The 16,410-nt window shown below is 35.4% G+C and overlaps 2 protein-coding genes and 1 long non-coding RNA gene across 5 annotated transcripts; 1 reads left to right on the top strand and 2 right to left on the bottom strand.

Moving 5' to 3' along the window:
- Window positions 1-305: 305 nt before the first annotated feature.
- On the bottom strand, window positions 306-6,473 carry LOC138874694 (uncharacterized). 3 transcript variants are annotated; one of them, XR_011401651.1, is made up of 4 exons: window positions 6,392-6,473; window positions 4,648-5,051; window positions 3,356-3,665; window positions 306-1,979 (listed from the first exon to the last, which is right to left on the bottom strand). It is a non-coding gene; the product is annotated as an uncharacterized lncRNA (long non-coding RNA). The 3 variants fall into 3 exon arrangements; XR_011401653.1 differs by lacking the exon at window positions 6,392-6,473 and having other exon boundaries at window positions 306-700; window positions 1,872-1,979; window positions 4,648-4,960; XR_011401652.1 differs by lacking the exon at window positions 6,392-6,473 and having other exon boundaries at window positions 306-1,968; window positions 4,648-4,960.
- Window positions 1,986-5,152, top strand: LOC104239825 (probable galacturonosyltransferase 12). The gene is made up of 6 exons (XM_009794545.2): window positions 1,986-2,336; window positions 2,506-2,561; window positions 2,676-2,831; window positions 3,308-3,898; window positions 4,004-4,306; window positions 4,605-5,152. The coding sequence occupies exons 1-6, from the start codon at window positions 2,114-2,116 to the stop codon at window positions 4,887-4,889; spliced, it is 1,614 nt and encodes a 537-aa protein (XP_009792847.1). The 5' UTR covers window positions 1,986-2,113; the 3' UTR covers window positions 4,890-5,152.
- Window positions 6,474-7,495: 1,022 nt separating the features above from the next.
- On the bottom strand, window positions 7,496-10,301 carry LOC104239823 (transcription factor ILR3-like). Its single transcript, XM_009794544.2, has 5 exons — window positions 10,018-10,301; window positions 9,057-9,119; window positions 8,351-8,428; window positions 8,107-8,269; window positions 7,496-7,967 (listed from the first exon to the last, which is right to left on the bottom strand). The coding sequence occupies exons 1-5, from the start codon at window positions 10,158-10,160 to the stop codon at window positions 7,707-7,709; spliced, it is 708 nt and encodes a 235-aa protein (XP_009792846.1). The 5' UTR covers window positions 10,161-10,301; the 3' UTR covers window positions 7,496-7,706.
- Between the last annotated feature and the right edge of the window lie 6,109 nt (window positions 10,302-16,410).

Here is a 16,410-nt window from a genome sequence, read left to right as displayed (position 1 = left end):
ATCAAAATCAAATATGTCGGGCTTTCCCTTCTAGTAACTTAAATACTAATTAAATTAGTTTATTATTGTCCAAGACTATTTTTTGCTCCAACAGCCAACAACTCAAAGCCCAACCACACCATGATTTTGCGGTCAACTTTGTATTAAGACAGACCAAGAAAGGAGGAAGACAGTATGTCATTGTCCATTTAGAAACTCTGTTCAAATCCCTCATGTTTTTTTCAAGCTTACTATACTCATAACTTCATGTGAAGGCAAAGTGAAACAACACCAAACTGTCTTCTCTTTTCCTCTAACATGTACACTTGTAAAAACTTTTTTCACTATGTCCCATCTTCTATAACAAGCCAAACCAATTCCACAAATCAGCAGCAGCTTTTTTCCATTCTACCATCTCTTTCTTGAAAAGATGTAAGTTATATACGTACACAAAATTCTACACTATCAGGTGTTACATAGGAATTATAAATTTATTGGTAAATGTTTGATTTATTGAACTTAAAACACGATTATACAGGGTATAGTACAAAAAATGTATTTGGTTTTACACAACAACAACAACAACAACAACAACCCAATAAAATCCCATGGGTGCGGAGTTTGGGAATCCCACAGGTGCAGAGTCTGGGGAGGGTAGTGTGTACGCAGATCTTACCCCTACCCCGATGGAGTAGAGGGGTTGTTTCCGATATACCCTCGACTTAAGAAAACGAAAAAAAGACAATATATCAGTACCATCAACGGAAACTATAGAAATAATAACAGCATCATAAGAACAAGAAAATAGATGAAACGCAATAACAATAACCAGTAAAGAAGGCCCAGTGCTATGAAAAATAGAAAAATAGTGTGAACACAACATTAACCGCTGGCAGTCTAAGACAAACCCTAACAGACTTGGTTTTACACTAGATAAACTTGGATAAATATTTATTTTCAGTTTTGAACTTGGCTTTGTTAAAAGACTTGAGAAGAAGAGCTTTAGAGAAAGGCAAATATGACATTTTGTTGTTTCAACCCGGGACTAATATTCCCGGGATTGTGTCCTAAATAGAGTGGTATAAAAATAGTATTACAATTGTGGTATAAACAATTCCGGTGTTGCTTATAATTTAGTGTAAAATTCATCCAGACACGGGATAAAATAAACTCACATTTTATCCGGAAATTATTATCCTTATCCTTGTAACCCTTTTAGTAAAAGATTAGCCCAAGTTTAAGTGTAATTTAATCAATAGATAAAAGGATGATTACTTGAGTTCTTACTCCTTATCCTTCTTTATTTCCTGCTACTTTATCTGCTATTGTCTACTCCCTCCGGTCCACAATAAGTGACCAATTTACTATTTTATTTTGGTCCAAAATAAGTGTCCATTTATATAATCAAGAAAAAATTCAATTTATTTTTCCCAAATTATCCTTATGTACGTATCCCTAAAAAGTCATTTACTCCTCACATTTGAGAAGAGAAGTAAGTGTTACTATAACTATGGTGCAACATTTAATGAAGGGTAGTTTAGTCACAATAACTGTTTTTGTCTAGAATTTAGTATTTCCTTAATGGGTGTGCCTAAAGCAAATTGGTCACTTATTGTGGACTAGAGGGAGTACTATTTTTCTTTTTCCAAAATATCCATTGAACGACCCCTCAATGTATTTTATCTATTTTAGCAAGAACCTGCCTTATTTTCCAAGTTACCAGTCCCACTTTTCATGGACGGTTACTAGTAATTATCATTAGGCGACCTCAAATAAAAATTATTTTACACTATAAGTGTATGTATAGTACTAAAAACTACCACAATCCAGTCTTCTTCTCTGTCAAATATTGATACAAATATGTTAAAACCTGTAAAACTTGCATGTCTAACCTTCATGCTAAGCAAGGTTAGGTGAGTGACAGCAACTTTGAACATCAAACTCCCTTCAACAACCTTTTGCAAAATCCTTCCTTTTACAGCATCTCTCCTACAAGGTGTCTTTTGCAATTCAACTCATCAAAAACTTATCATATGAGTGATTTCCAAATTGAAATAACTTGACCAAGAACACCAATAGTACTCTAGTTAAAGCCAGAGTACCAATATTGGTTCTTATTTTTCTTTGTTATTGGATGACACAAACAATGCAGCTTCTCATATCACCAAGTCTAAGGCATGTTACTGTCCTACCAGCTAAAGGGTTCAAGGATTTCATCAAAGTAAAAGTTGGTTCAAGACGATTATCGTATCTCATGGTCTTTTATTCACTCCTGCTTTGTACATTTCTTCTCCGGTTTGTCTTCGTTTTAACAGCTGTAGACACTATCGATGGAGAACAAAAATGTTCAACACTAGGTACATCTATCTCTCTTTCTTTCTCACACACACATGCGCGCTTACAATTCACCAAACCAAGAAGCATGTTAAGAAGATGTATTAAGCAGCACTGGATATAAGAAATATAGAAGCATTAATGAGGATCTCTCAGCATACTGAAGAAACTCCAAATTTCATGTTACCGCAGGTTGCTTGGGGAGAAAAATTGGACCAAGGATTTTGGGAAGACAGCTCGAATCAACTGTACGCTTCTGAGCCGTGTATTTTTTATCCTTTTGTGCATACTACTGTCCCCTGCACCTACCTAATAACTCTGAAATCACATGCTAAAATCTCTATTCCCCTAACTTCTGTTAGGTTCCAGAGGTGATATACCAAGTATTGGAGGAACCTTCAGACCAGATTGAAATGGAAGCAGGTCCCGAAACTCCTCAAACATTAGAAGAGTTTATGGCAGAAATGAAGGACACAAAGCCAGATGCAGAAACCTTTGCTGTCAAGCTTAAAGCTATGGTATTGTGTACTTATCATGCTTTCTCCGTTATACATAGATATAAAGTAATTCTAAGATACCACAATGTGTAATCACATTAACCAGTCAAGGCAAATAACAGATCTCGTATGCAATCCAGAAGAAGAAAACAGTTACTCCTAATCTGCCTAGCTGCGAGTCAAAGGCCTGATTAGTGTTGAATTATGTGACCATCTCATCTAAAAGTTTAAGCTGTAACAGAGAGCATATTGTTATTTACTTATTTATGTCTTCAACACACCTCCTCTTGTGTGGGCCTTATTCTTTTTTATGCACATAGGATGTGAATTTATTTTTATTTTTTTGATAATGGATGACAATGAGACTCGAATTCAGGACCTCTGCTTAAGCTGATGCCATTAAGAATCATTACTGTCTCATCTAAAAGATTAACTTATTAGAGAGAGTACACTTTTACTGAATTATGTCATAAAAAATTAGTGCCTATTTATTGCAGGTAACTCTCCTTGAACAAACAACAAGAACTGCCAAAATTCAAGAGTACCTTTATCGGCATGTGGCATCTAGTGGCATCCCGAAACAGCTGCACTGCCTTGATCTCAAGCTAGCGCACGAGTATTCTATCAACGCCAATGCCCGTCTCCAATTACCATCAGCGGAACTTGTTCCTGCCCTGGTTGATAATTCATATTTCCATTTTGTCCTTGCCTCTGACAATATTCTTGCTGCTTCTGTTGTTGCATCATCGCTCGTCCAGAACTCTTTCCGCCCTGAAAAAGTTGTCCTTCACATAATCACGGATAGCAAAACCTTCTCACCGATGCAAGCTTGGTTTTCATTACATCCTTTGACACCTGCAATCATCGAGGTTAAAGCGTTGCACCATTTTGATTGGTTAACAAAGGGAAAGGTCCCAGTTCTGGAAGCAATGGAAAAAGACCAAAAAGCAAGATCACAATTCAGGGGAGGATCATCAGCAATCGTAGCAAATACAACCGAAAAGCCTCATATCATTGCAGCAAAGTTGCAAGCCCTCAGTCCCAAATACAATTCCCTAATGAACCACATAAGGATATATTTGCCAGAAGTAAGGGTAGTTTAATTTTAAGCTGACTTAAATTGCATATAACACCCATCTTTTTTCTTATGCACTTAAAATTTTCAATATTGAGAAGTACAAATATTTTTGCAGTTGTTTCCCAGTCTTGATAAGGTAGTCTTCCTGGATGACGACGTCGTTGTTCAAACTGATCTTTCATCTCTATGGGACATTGACATGAATGGAAAGGTGAATGGGGCAGTGGAGACATGTAGGGGAGAGGACAAATTTGTGATGTCAAAGCGCTTCAAAAGCTATTTGAATTTTTCTCATCCTATGATATCAAACAACTTTGATCCGAATGAATGCGCATGGGCTTATGGCATGAATATTTTTGATCTAGAAGCATGGAGAGAAACAAATATAAGTCAAGCATACCAATATTGGCTTGAACAGGTAACTATAAGCAGTGGCAGAGCCAGAAATTTCAGTAAGGGGGTTCAAAATACAAAGGAGTAAACATACAAGGGGATTCAACATCTAATATATATACATAAAAATTTTGACCTAGTATATATAGTGTGATTTTCGGCTCTGCCCATGACTACAAGTGACATCAAATTTTGCTTCAAAGAAATGCATTCCAAACATTATGCAAAATTCTTGAATTTTGTTTCAACTAGTAAATCTTTTGCAGTTATTCGAAACCGCTTACTGAAAAAGTTAGTGATCTAGTTTTCCTTCTGTTGTGCAGAACTTGAAGTCAGACCTAAGTTTGTGGCAGCTAGGAACATTACCTCCAGGTCTAATTGCATTTCATGGTCATGTCCATGCCATTGATTCCTTTTGGCACATGCTAGGACTCGGCTACCAAGATAATACGAGCATTGCGGATGCTCAAAGTGCTGGTGTGATCCACTTCAACGGTCGAGCAAAACCTTGGCTGGATATAGCATTCCCTCAACTTCGACCCTTGTGGACAAAGTATGTCAACTTCTCTGATAAATTTATCAATAGCTGTCATATTAGAGAAACTTGAACCTGGGGAAAGGATTTGTTGACCATGTTGCTTGTAAACAAGAAACAAAATTTTGAGAGAGGTGAACCATGTATAGAAGGTTTTCGCTCCGTGACGCGAGATGGCAACAGCCCCGAGCCTGACATTCTGGAACTCTTCAAGGCTACTATAGTTTCTGCTTCCCTGATGTACTTTACTCTATAGTTAGATATTGTACAATTTATGGTGAATTCTTTCACTAAATAATACTTAGAGATAATAAGAAAAGATAATCTTCCATCCAATTTATGTGACGTAGATTGACTGGGCATGAAGTTTAAGACAAAAACGAAAGGACTTTTGGAACTTGTGGTATTAAACATGCCATGAGATTTCTGTGACTAGATGCCGTTAAGAGAAAAATAGAAAGTTTATGGTCAAATTGAAACCAAAATATAGGAAGGTGCGTTCTTTTTGGCATGGACTAATAAAGAAATAGTGCCACATAAAATGGAACGAAGGAAGTATCATCTTACATACCATACTAAGTGTGTTTTTGAGGTATATCATGCAGACTGAGTATGCAAGGAACCGAAGGTACTAAAAGAGACTGAAATCACTATACAGGCAAAAGGAGAGAACTTGTGCAGAAAATAGCTTCCACCTTCTTGCAATATGAGCATTTATGTTGATGCCTAATTCATGACAGCTACCAATTCTCCTAAAACCAACTATTTAATTCATTTATCTTCTGATTGGTTTTTGATAAGTTAATCGCTAACAAAATGTCTTCAATAGATTTGGTTTTTGAAAAAACTTACATTAGTTTTGTGAAACACTTTATGCTCTCAATACAGCTAAATATGCATTTTATCTGGAAAAGTCACTGCTTTTTATTTAAAAATACAAACAAACAGATAAAGAGGACTTCAGCAAGCATCATTAGTCCGAGATAAGTACAAAAAACTCACAACTCACATATATACTTAGCGGAACTAGAAGCCGGGTTCGGCCAAATCTAGTAGCTTTTGTCCAAACACCTGATATTGCTATCCTAGAATTTAGAACCCATAAATTCCTTTGCCCGGACCTGCGCACAGCGGGAGCTTAGTGCACCGGGCTGCCCTTTAAAGTCCAATTCCTGGCTCTTGCCTCTGTTAGGTTTCAGAAGATTCAAGGCATTTCTCAACAACTATGTGCTACTAAAACTATCCTCATTCCTTTTGTGTTTCTAAGTACAAACTGAAACCCATAAAATCTGAACCACAACGCTAACTCGACACCACTAATTTACACAACAAAAACAGTAAATACTACACAAAAAAGCAACAGCATGCAATTCAGAAGATTTTGAGAGGAACAAAAGGGGCAAACTTTCAGATGAAATTGAGCAAAAACTATACAAGCAAACATGGAGTCCGAGAATCCGAAAAATTCAAAATGCACAAAAATAAAATGGTAGAAATCAGCAAATACTCACGGCCTATATATATATATATAACTCAAAATAATAAAGATTATCATTAGATTAGTTAAAGGATTACCAAAAAAAATGGAAGGGCGAATTGGCACAGTTAGGGCTTTTTTCCCGCCAATGAAGTTTCGTTCGTCGGAAGGGGAAATGAAGATTATTACGTACTTAGGACTTTTTCTAAAACCTCATATCTTCGTATTTAAAAAATGCGACTTATATTTTTCTATTCTTTTTCTTTTCTTTCTTTTTCCCCTTTTCTCTCATATTTCTTACATCATTAGATTAATTTAGTATATGGTCATTGTTTTATATCAAATTATCACGTTCTATTGTTTTAGCTTTTTGTTAGTATCTTTTTTTTTTAATTTAAAATTGTTTTTTTTTATAAATTTACTTCATAGTACATATTGATTTTCTTATTTAAATATCTCGACTAATTATTATAAGTCAAAAATAAAAACAAACAAAAAAGTAAAGAAGAATAAATCATTATTGAAATCCTCGAGCAATGCTTCCAACGTTCGAAATTATAATGATTGGAATATAATACGAGAATTAAATAATGACAGAATTATTTAGTGAACATATTTTTATTGGAAGATGTTTGGTTCATTGGACTAAAAGTGGGATATACAGTTTATAATATATATATATATATATATATATATATATATATATATATATATTGCATACTAGATAAGTTGAGATAACCTAAATAATTAATACTAGTAGAGTATACGCACACAATATTACACAATAGCCGGAGATAGTAGAGAGGGGAACCTCGGAATAACGGTAAAGTTATCGCCGTGTAACCTATAGGTCACGGGTTCCAGTCGTGGAAGCAGCCACTAATGCTTGTATTAGGATAAGTTGTGTACATCATACCCCTTGGGTACGGCCCTTGCAGCAGCTGGAGCATAGCAGAGAGGGGGAACCTCGGAATAACGGTAAAGTTGTCGTCGTGTAACCTATAGGTCACGGGTTCCAGCCGTGGAAGCAGTCATTAATGCTTGCATTAGGATAAGCTGTGTACATCACACTTGGGGTGCGGCCCTCCTCCGGACGCCGTGTGAATGCGAGATATTGTTACTTAATTAGCCAACAGTGTCATAATCATACCAGACAGAAGGAACAAAAATAGCAGAGAATTTAACCAGAAGGCGAAAGAATGTACACGTAAATGCCAGGTTGAACCTGCTAAAATTTACAGTTGATAAAACCAGCATTAACTCTGTTAAAAGTTCAAAAGGTCGCAAGAAAACTTCTATTGTTCATCACCAAAATACACCAAGAGGACTCGAGGCAAAAACTAACACAGTCAAAGGGCATTTGACTAAAACAACATAATCAGAGTAACTATTATAGGCTTTAGCTGCCACAACTTAAGCAACTGGAGGTCGGAGAACGTGGTCTTGCGACGTGTCTACTGCAGCAGGAGGCATGAACTGCCACATGGCAACCCCAGGGTAACTTATAATCGGCACCAGCTTGCTTCCTGCAGCTTGACCTGGCGCAGCAAAAGCACCTGGTACGACAGGAGGAAAGAAGCCAGGTTGTGCATTCATAGTCTTTAGTTGTTGCTCTAGCTTCTCTTTATCAGCCTTAAGCCTTTGCTTTTCATCTCGAAGTTCATTTTTCTCGGCCTACACAAGTTAAAGCATACTTGAGTCGGGGAACAGTATAGTAAGGCGATGTTTTAGCTTTTCTTGTCATCAGGTTGTTTTTTGGAGTTGACAATAAGCACAGAAGGATTACAATGGGAAGAATGTAACAAATACTCGCCTTCAACTCCTTTATCTTCTCTTGTAGATTCAAATTTGAGTCTTTCAGCTTTTCAGCCTCACCACGTAAATGGGTCACCATGCGAACAGCATCAACCAGAAGGGCGCTCTTGTCTGTTTTTGGAGTTCTTCCAGGCTCAAGAAGTGCACCCAATTCCATGAACCTGATACCGTATCAATTTAGCCATATATAAAATGGAAATAAAGGGGAAAATGGCTCTAAAAAGAATGAGTAATGAGCACACTTGTCATTCAGTTTCTCTCTCCTCAATTTCTCCCTGCACGCTTTGGAACTTGACGAGGTGCATGATTCAGCTCTTGCCCTGTAACAATTCTCCAAAACATGAGTAAACAACATGCTGTAGGTATGTTTTAATAGTGCAACCGGTTTTCCTTCAAAAATCAATACTACTGAGGACACAATGCTCAGTGTGTATACCTCTACAAAAAATTAGTTCATTATTTGGTTTCAACGTAATAGTAGAATTACGAAACTAGAAGTAACATGAGGAAGACTTTGTGTACTATTATTACATCACAAGAATCAGAATCTAAACAAAATTTGTGGAATTGATGTGGGATAATAACTTCTTTCAAATAGAGCAAAGAGAACTGTATCTGTATGAAACCTTCAGAAGGCTGCTTAGGGCATATAAGTCCTCATACAGGCCGTTAAAACAAGACGACAGAGCAATGGTCAAAATCTTTAAACTCTCCTAATTAAATGCATGATGTGATTGATATTTTCTCAACAACGAACCTCCGAGATGATACCGGAAAAATGAAAACACACAAATGAAATAAAGGGAGGGGAGAATTATTTTTTTCCCTTATCAAAAAAAGAAAAAAGAAGAAGAACTGACTAGATAATAGTGATAAGTTACAGCAACATCACATCTCTATGCTTAGGTGAACAGCCAATAAATGTCCCTAAATGGCAAACATTTTTACCTTTTCTTAGAACCGCTTTCCTTCAGGCAGTCGGATTCACCAATTGAGCCATCAATATCAACACTAAAATAGACATAGAAAGAAAAGAGATCAGAATAAATACCAGAAACAAAAACAACCAACAGATGGAAGAATGAAAATGATGTTAATCGAATATCTAGAATTCATGATCTTAAATAATAAGGAAACAAAAGTTCTCATGATGTATCACACTTGGTCTCTGCCAGTGATCTCTGTTTTTTCTTTCTTCTTTTTATCTCCTCTTAACATTCTCACCCTATTTCTTACTGAGCTGAAGGACATTTAAATTTCACTCTTAGCTATTATCAACTTACAACTTTATCTTAATTGTAGCTCCAACTATTTCCCTGGGTGCCCTCGTGCATATCCCGGTATCCGTACACGGGGGCGGATCTAAAGGTATGAGTATGGGTTTCTGGAACCCAGTAGCTTTTGGCTAGATCCCATATTTGTATTAAGAAAATTATTTAATGTATAAGAATATTTAGTTGGGAACTCAGTTTTTTAGTCCGGTTATTATAATATATTAATTTAAAGTCGATATAGGAACCCATAAACTTACAATTCTGGATCCGGCTCTGTCTGTACACCTCTTTCAGTAGGTCGGATACATTGTCATAAAGCATTTTACTACCAAATTCCTCTACTACTATTAGCTTTTATGATTCTGTCAGTAGGTCAACTATAGAAACCATGTGTAAATCCAATCAAGTTGGGGTCGATTATATGAATTCTATTGTTTCGATTCCACTTCATTCAGAAGCAACACCACAAGACTCATCAATCAGCTAAAAGATCCCAACTTTTAGTTGAAGTCAACTATATCAATCCTCTATATATTGAAAAGTAACAAAGACTCATTAATCAGCTAAAAGATCCAAACTTTAGCGAATACATTACATAATCAAAAAGGAAAAAGAAAATTGATAAATATAAGTACCTGATGTTAGTTGTTGAACCATTAAAGGGTTGCATAGACCAAGAAAACCCAGTTGTTGAATTTGAGAAATTGGGATCAACAGAGACAGTTATATCTTCGAAATTGTAATCGTATAACCAGTTGGTAGTTTCCGGTGAAGCCATCTCCGATCACTCGCCGGAGAAAAGGAGCTCAAATAAATATTTCCGGCGGTTTTAAGAAATTTGGTTAAAAAAAGGGAAAGAATATAGAAAAGAACTTAAATTACGCGGCTTTGGATGGGGAAGTTGGATCGAATTGGGACTGGTTAAATGGGAATCTGAATATTGGGAATCTGACGGTTACAAGAATTTTCTTGTTAAGTCGCACTTTCAAGGAGCGACTTATGAGCATTGTATTTTACTTTAATTAATTTAAGGTATGTATGTATCATCAACCACAATAACGACTAGTAAAATCTCACTAGTAGAGTCTGGGAAGGTTAGTGTGTAATTCGAAAGGGTAGAGAGACTGTTTCCGAAAGATCCGCGACTCAAAGATAAAAAGAAGACGAAAAAAGGCAATATGTCAATACCATATATAGAAACCATAGAACAAAGCACAACATCACCAGAACAGAAAATAGATTAAAAGCAAAACAATAACCAATAGATAAAGTCCTGCACTAGAAGGAATGAAAGAGTAATGTGAACTCAACATTAACCACTAACAGTCTAAGACCAAGTCCTAACAAACTAGCCTTTCTCTGGAGCGTCGTAGATATATTCCCAACTACCTCCTAACCTACAACCTTAATGCTCGATCTCTACACCTTCCTGTCTATGACCATGTCCTCGGTATGTAAATATTTCATAAAAAACTACATTGCGTAAGCTTTTGTTTTTTGAGTTCTCATAAAAACTACATATTAATGAAAAAATTTCCCCTAATTGCACATCTTAAAAAAAGATATTATGTACTATATTTTTTCTAAGTTTCCTTTTTTTTCTTTCGAGATGCTAGTTGTAAGATACATTTTGGAAATTATTATTATTATTATTATTATTATTATTATATATGTCAAAATTTAAATTTTGAAAAAAAAGTTTATATTTTTTTGTTATTGTTGTTGGGAGTTGTGGGGGGGGGGGGGAGGGGGGTATTCTGCAGCTTGGCCATGTGTGTTTTTATTTGTAATATATAAAAGATTGTATTAATGTCTACATTCAATTATAGATTCCCCACAATCATGCCATATTGGGAATTTGGGATTTTGAATATTTGAGTTTGGGATTCTTTTTCTCTTGAAATTTTATCCATGAAAAAAGATTCTGTTTGCTTCATTTATATGGTTAATTCTTTGACCAAAAAAAAAAGAAAGTTAAAGTTTATCCCTTAGCTTTTGTCTATATACTATTTAATACTACTCTCAAATTGGAACTCTAATTGATTTTAAGGACATAAATAAGACTTTTTCTAATGATAGAGTAATATTAGACGGTTATGTGGTTAAGAAAATTATTATTATATAAGTTTAATAACAATGTCTTTACTTTTTATATTAAACCTCACGACATTTATGAATTTAGAATATGACGAATAACCTAATACATACTTGTATTTGTTCTGTTTTGACATTTCGTCTTTTTACTTCACGGATTTCATCCAAACACTTAAATTGATATCTTAGGTTAGATTATTAGTACACCATTTAATATATTTTCCTATTTTTAGAAGCTTTCTTTAGATTTTCATATACATATAATATAGTCTGAAAATGAAGCTTGCATAAATAGATGTACTAATTTGTAAACAAAGAATTTCCTTTGTCCTATGTGACTATGGAAAGTTGACAAAACAAGCTGACATGTGACTTAGTGGTAGATTTAAAGATTATAAAATGGATTTATCATTTTACAATTGTTGGAAGACCTTTTCCTATTTGATAAATGACAGATAAGATATTCTAAAGTCTAGTTGTATAAATTAGAGGTAAACCACATAAAAATAAGGAATAAATTAGTCATCAATTTCCTAATTAGGTACTATCTACTATGGTCGACTTCGATAAGATGATAATCTCACGTTATTCCTCTTTAAACATGTCCTAATCATTTTGAGGCATAATCAGAATTTGAAGCTTATGCATTCAAGATTATAGTCTTGTTAAAGAAAGATGACAAAGGATATTTATGATATTTCGAATGTGATCAGATAACCAATAATCAAATAATAACAAAGCTATTATGATTTTCAGCACCCGATGCAATATGAGAGAGTGCTTTAGAATTCCTTAGAATACAAAGGAAATGAAAAACTCTAGCAGGCTCGAGTTCGTATACATAAAGTAGAGCTACGCAAGAGAGAAGATTTCAACTTATCTAGCCTTAGACCTATTTTTTATCGCAAAAAAAAAAAAAATATATATATATATATATATATATATATAAATTGTTATTGCGGCTATACCTCCTGCTTTGTTATGTATATTACGGAGAATGACATGAATCGGTACCATTTTGATACTAAATTAATAACTTATAGTAAGACACATTAGCTCTGCCCCTACTAATCAATATTGTGATTACATGTGACTTGTTTCCTTATTTGTTTGAATGTATTAAATATAATCTCCGCGACAATGATAAGCAATGGAAAACTACACCAAAATTGCAGTTTGTTAGATTCAATTAGAACTCGATTTTTCAGAATTAGCCAAAGTTTGTTACATTAATGCCCACTAAATAACAACAACAACAACAACGACAACCCAGGAAAATCCCACAAGTGGGGTCTGGGGAGGGTAGTATGTACGCAGACCTTACCCCTACCCCAAAGGGGTAGAGAGGCTGTTTCTGAAAGACCTTCGGCTCAAGATAATAAGAAAAACAAGAAGAAAAAAAAAAGGGAGAATATTAGTTTCACCATAGAGATCATAGGAAAAATAGGATCCTAAAATGCATAAGAAAAATACAAGGCAGAAAAGATGGCTAGTAAATAGATCTAGCACCGAAAAGAGAAAATATTAAGACACGACAATGCCCCTAATAATTTTCGATTAAAACCTTACCAGACTAGGCTCACAATGGAACAAAGTAACGCAAGACTCAACTAGCTCCTAGCCGACAACTGTAATACTCGACCTCCACAAATTTCTATCAAGTGTCATGTCCTCGGAAATCTGAAGTCTCGCCATATCCTGCCTGATCACTTCTCCCCAATACTTCTTAGGCCGCCCTCTACCTCTTCTCGTGCCCTCCACAACCAGCCGCTCACACCTCCTCACTGGAGCATCTGGGCTTCTCCTCATTACATGCCCGAACCAATTAATGCCCACTAAGATGGTGAAGAAATTGACTTGCACCAGTTTTTAAGAGACGTGATGGACTCAACGCTATAACTGATTCTTTTTCACTCGATATGTCGTAAAAATTGCACGGGGTGCCCTATTTGGACGCCCCTTTTTAACCTGTAGTCGCTTTGTCTTTCCGTTTGCACCCGTACCTATTTTTTTGTTAAAAGCCTTTTAAAAAGACTATTTTACCCTTCTTCATTAAAAGACTACTTTCTCTCCAAGTATACGCTAGTCCTTTACTGTCTCTGTCTCTCTCTCCTGTTATTCGCATTTTTTGATTTGTTCTTTTCTGAAATCAAAGGGTTTTCGTCGTTGTTTTGATTTTTCAACTGTTATTCGTCGTTGTTCCCACATTACGATTTAATCACAGGTACATTACTTTAACTTTCTGGGTTTTATTTTACGATTTTCTGGGTTTTTTTTCTGGTTTTGGTTTTGATAATCATGTATTTATGATTAAATAGTTTCTTAGTGTTTAGTTTGATAAGTGCATTACTTTTTCTTTTACGATTGTGTTTTTAGGTTTTTTGAACGAGGTTTTATGTTATTGATGAAAATTCTATAAATTCTTCAGTGATTAGATGTCCAAATTTTTAAAAATTTTGAGAGTTAAATAGATGATACTATTAAAGTGATGATACCTTAGATAGGAGCTGAAATTTTTTCTCATGTTTTGGCATTATTTTTGGATTTGAATTTGTGTTTTGTAAAAACTACAGCATGGGGCTGAATGTTTTGTGTTTTGTAACTGGTGAGCTGAAGTTTTTGTGTTTTGTTACTGGTGAACTTTAGCTCTAGAGCTGAAGTTTTAGTTTTTGTAACTGGCAGAGCTGAAGTTTTAGTTTTTGTAACTGGCGAACTTCAGCTCTGAAGTTTTGTTTTGTAACTGTCGAACTTCAGCCTTCTTAGAGATTGAAGTTTTAACTGATCTTTTTGATAATGTCCTGATGTTATTTTTTGTTTGTTTTACTTTTTTTGAACAGATGGCACCTAAAGCACCTAAAGATCTTAATGCAGCTAAAGTACGCAAAACAGCTAATGCACCTAAAGCACCTAGACTACCTGTAATATCCCCAGGTCCTTATGTCCCTGCTCCTCCACCTACAAGACCAGGTCAAAGATATTTTGAGTTTCGAGATTGGTTTAACTCTAAGGGTTACTGGAAGGGGAACCACGATTTGAAGAAATTAATTGCAACTTTCTTGACTCCTACACAACGGGATAAGCTTCATAATGGTACATTTCGATACATTATGGCTATGGAGAATTTCAAATGCAGCATGAAGTTGGTTCATTGTCTGTGTCTTTCTCGAATATTCACGAATGATTGAGACTCGATTAGTTTCAAGATTTTTGGTCATGATGTTTCCTTCACCCTTGAAGACTTTCACATTATGTGTGGTTTGCGGATCACAACACATAATGTTGAAAAACCAATTAATCGAGAGAGCAATATTCTGAAGCGCTATTTTGGTAAGTCCAAGGGTGTGACTTTGAAGGATATTCGAGATTTTATGACTCGGAATGAAATTTCAAAGAATGTTGTGAATCACATACACGTATGCGAGAGCGATGATGATGCTGTGAAGCTTATGGAAATTCTTGTTGTAGAGTCTATTTTGTTTGGGAAAAAAATTTGTGATGGAGGAGTATGCATCTATTGTTGAAGATGATAAGGTTTGTGCTGAATATCCTTGGGGTAATGTGGCTTATGAGAAGCTCATTTACTCACTGAAACATGCATTGGACAACCAAAACAAATTCCATGCAACTGAGTATAAACTTGGTGGATTTCCATATCCGTTATGTGCTTGGTTCTATGAGCACTTCCCAGATATTTGGGAGAAGTATATAAGAGAGGATGAGTACCTTGATACCCCTCAGGTTCCCAGGATGTTACGTTATGTATGTGTGGGAGAGCCTAAATTTCTCGAACTTTTTGAGATGTTCAGTAGTCATGAAGTAAGTTACTTTTTTTTTGTCTTTGTGTTAATATGTTGACGTATTAGTTTTCTTCTTCTCATAATATACTTTTTTGTATTAAACAGAAATATCGTAGCTTTAGGGTATTGGATATAATTCCTACAGAAGAGGAGTTGAATTCAATGCCTTTAATTGGTCAATTACCATATAGTCGGATTCGTTCAAAGGTACTTAACGCGGGTCCTTCAACTGGTGAATCACCACGTACTCTGAGTCGATCAAAAGAATCGAATTGAACTCCTATTATTGGTGAATCACCACGTAGTCGGAGTCGATCAAAAGAAGCGAATCGAACTCCTTTTATTGGCGAATTATCTCGTACCCAAAGTCGTTCTAACCATTCTATAAGTGACTTTGATGACAATGAATTACTCGACACAATATGTTCTGTAAGTTTTGATCTGAAGTTTTTTGGTTCTGTATTTTGTAAAAGTACAACATGTTTTTGAGCTGAAGTTTTTTTCTATATCTGAATTTTTGTTGTGTGTCTATTCTAGAGATTAACTATGGAGGTTCAAAGGCATGCAGAAAAAGAAAGAAGCACAATCGTGAAATAAGTTTTCGATAAGTTTAAAAAGGAGGAGCGATCTGCTTTTGTGGATGCGGTTTTTGTAAAAGTGAAGGTAAGCTAATTTATAGAGAAGTCTTTTTATTTCTGCTGATGTTATTCAGATTAATCATTGTTAGTAATTTTTTTCTAGGAATATTTCGATGAGAAGTTTGAACAGTTGTTTAAGATTGTCAACAAATCAAATGGAATGGACGATGGCAATTTTGATTTGAGTAACCATCAAGAATATGATAGGGGGAACGACTGTTACGAACATCCATCGGATATTAATGTTGTTGATGATGCATCAGATAAAGTCGCAGATGTAAACGCTACATGTAAGGAAGTGGCTTTTGTAGGCGATCAACATGTTCAAGAACAATTTGAAGAGGAACGTCCCAGTGCTGATACATTGAGCAGAGATGGAAATGATGTAGCACAATTATCAACTGAGAATATTGGAAGCAAGCAAGGTGCAGATAATCAAGTTGTTGAGACTGAAGAACATAATGCTCATGATGCATTGCGTAAAGTCGCAGATGATAAT

The sequence above is a fragment of the Nicotiana sylvestris genome, chromosome 8 (genome assembly GCF_000393655.2).
Source record: "Nicotiana sylvestris chromosome 8, ASM39365v2, whole genome shotgun sequence".
NCBI classification, from domain to species: domain Eukaryota; kingdom Viridiplantae; phylum Streptophyta; class Magnoliopsida; order Solanales; family Solanaceae; genus Nicotiana; species Nicotiana sylvestris.
Note: the sequence above shows the minus strand (reverse complement) of the source record. Positions and strands in the feature narration are given on the sequence as shown.

Coding starts and splice junctions, on each gene's coding strand:
- LOC104239825 (XM_009794545.2), top strand. CDS start 2,114: ATGACACAAACAATGCAGCTTCTCATATCACCAAGTCTAAGGCATGTT. Junction 2,562..2,675: donor GAAGACAGCTCGAATCAACT/GTACGCTTCTGA, acceptor AACTTCTGTTAG/GTTCCAGAGGTGATATACCA. Junction 2,832..3,307: donor CTGTCAAGCTTAAAGCTATG/GTATTGTGTACT, acceptor TATTTATTGCAG/GTAACTCTCCTTGAACAAAC.
- LOC104239823 (XM_009794544.2), bottom strand. CDS start 10,160: ATGGCTTCACCGGAAACTACCAACTGGTTATACGATTACAATTTCGAA. Junction 9,120..10,017: donor GGTTCAACAACTAACATCAG/GTACTTATATTT, acceptor TGTCTATTTTAG/TGTTGATATTGATGGCTCAA. Junction 8,270..8,350: donor AGAGAGAAACTGAATGACAA/GTGTGCTCATTA, acceptor ATACGGTATCAG/GTTCATGGAATTGGGTGCAC.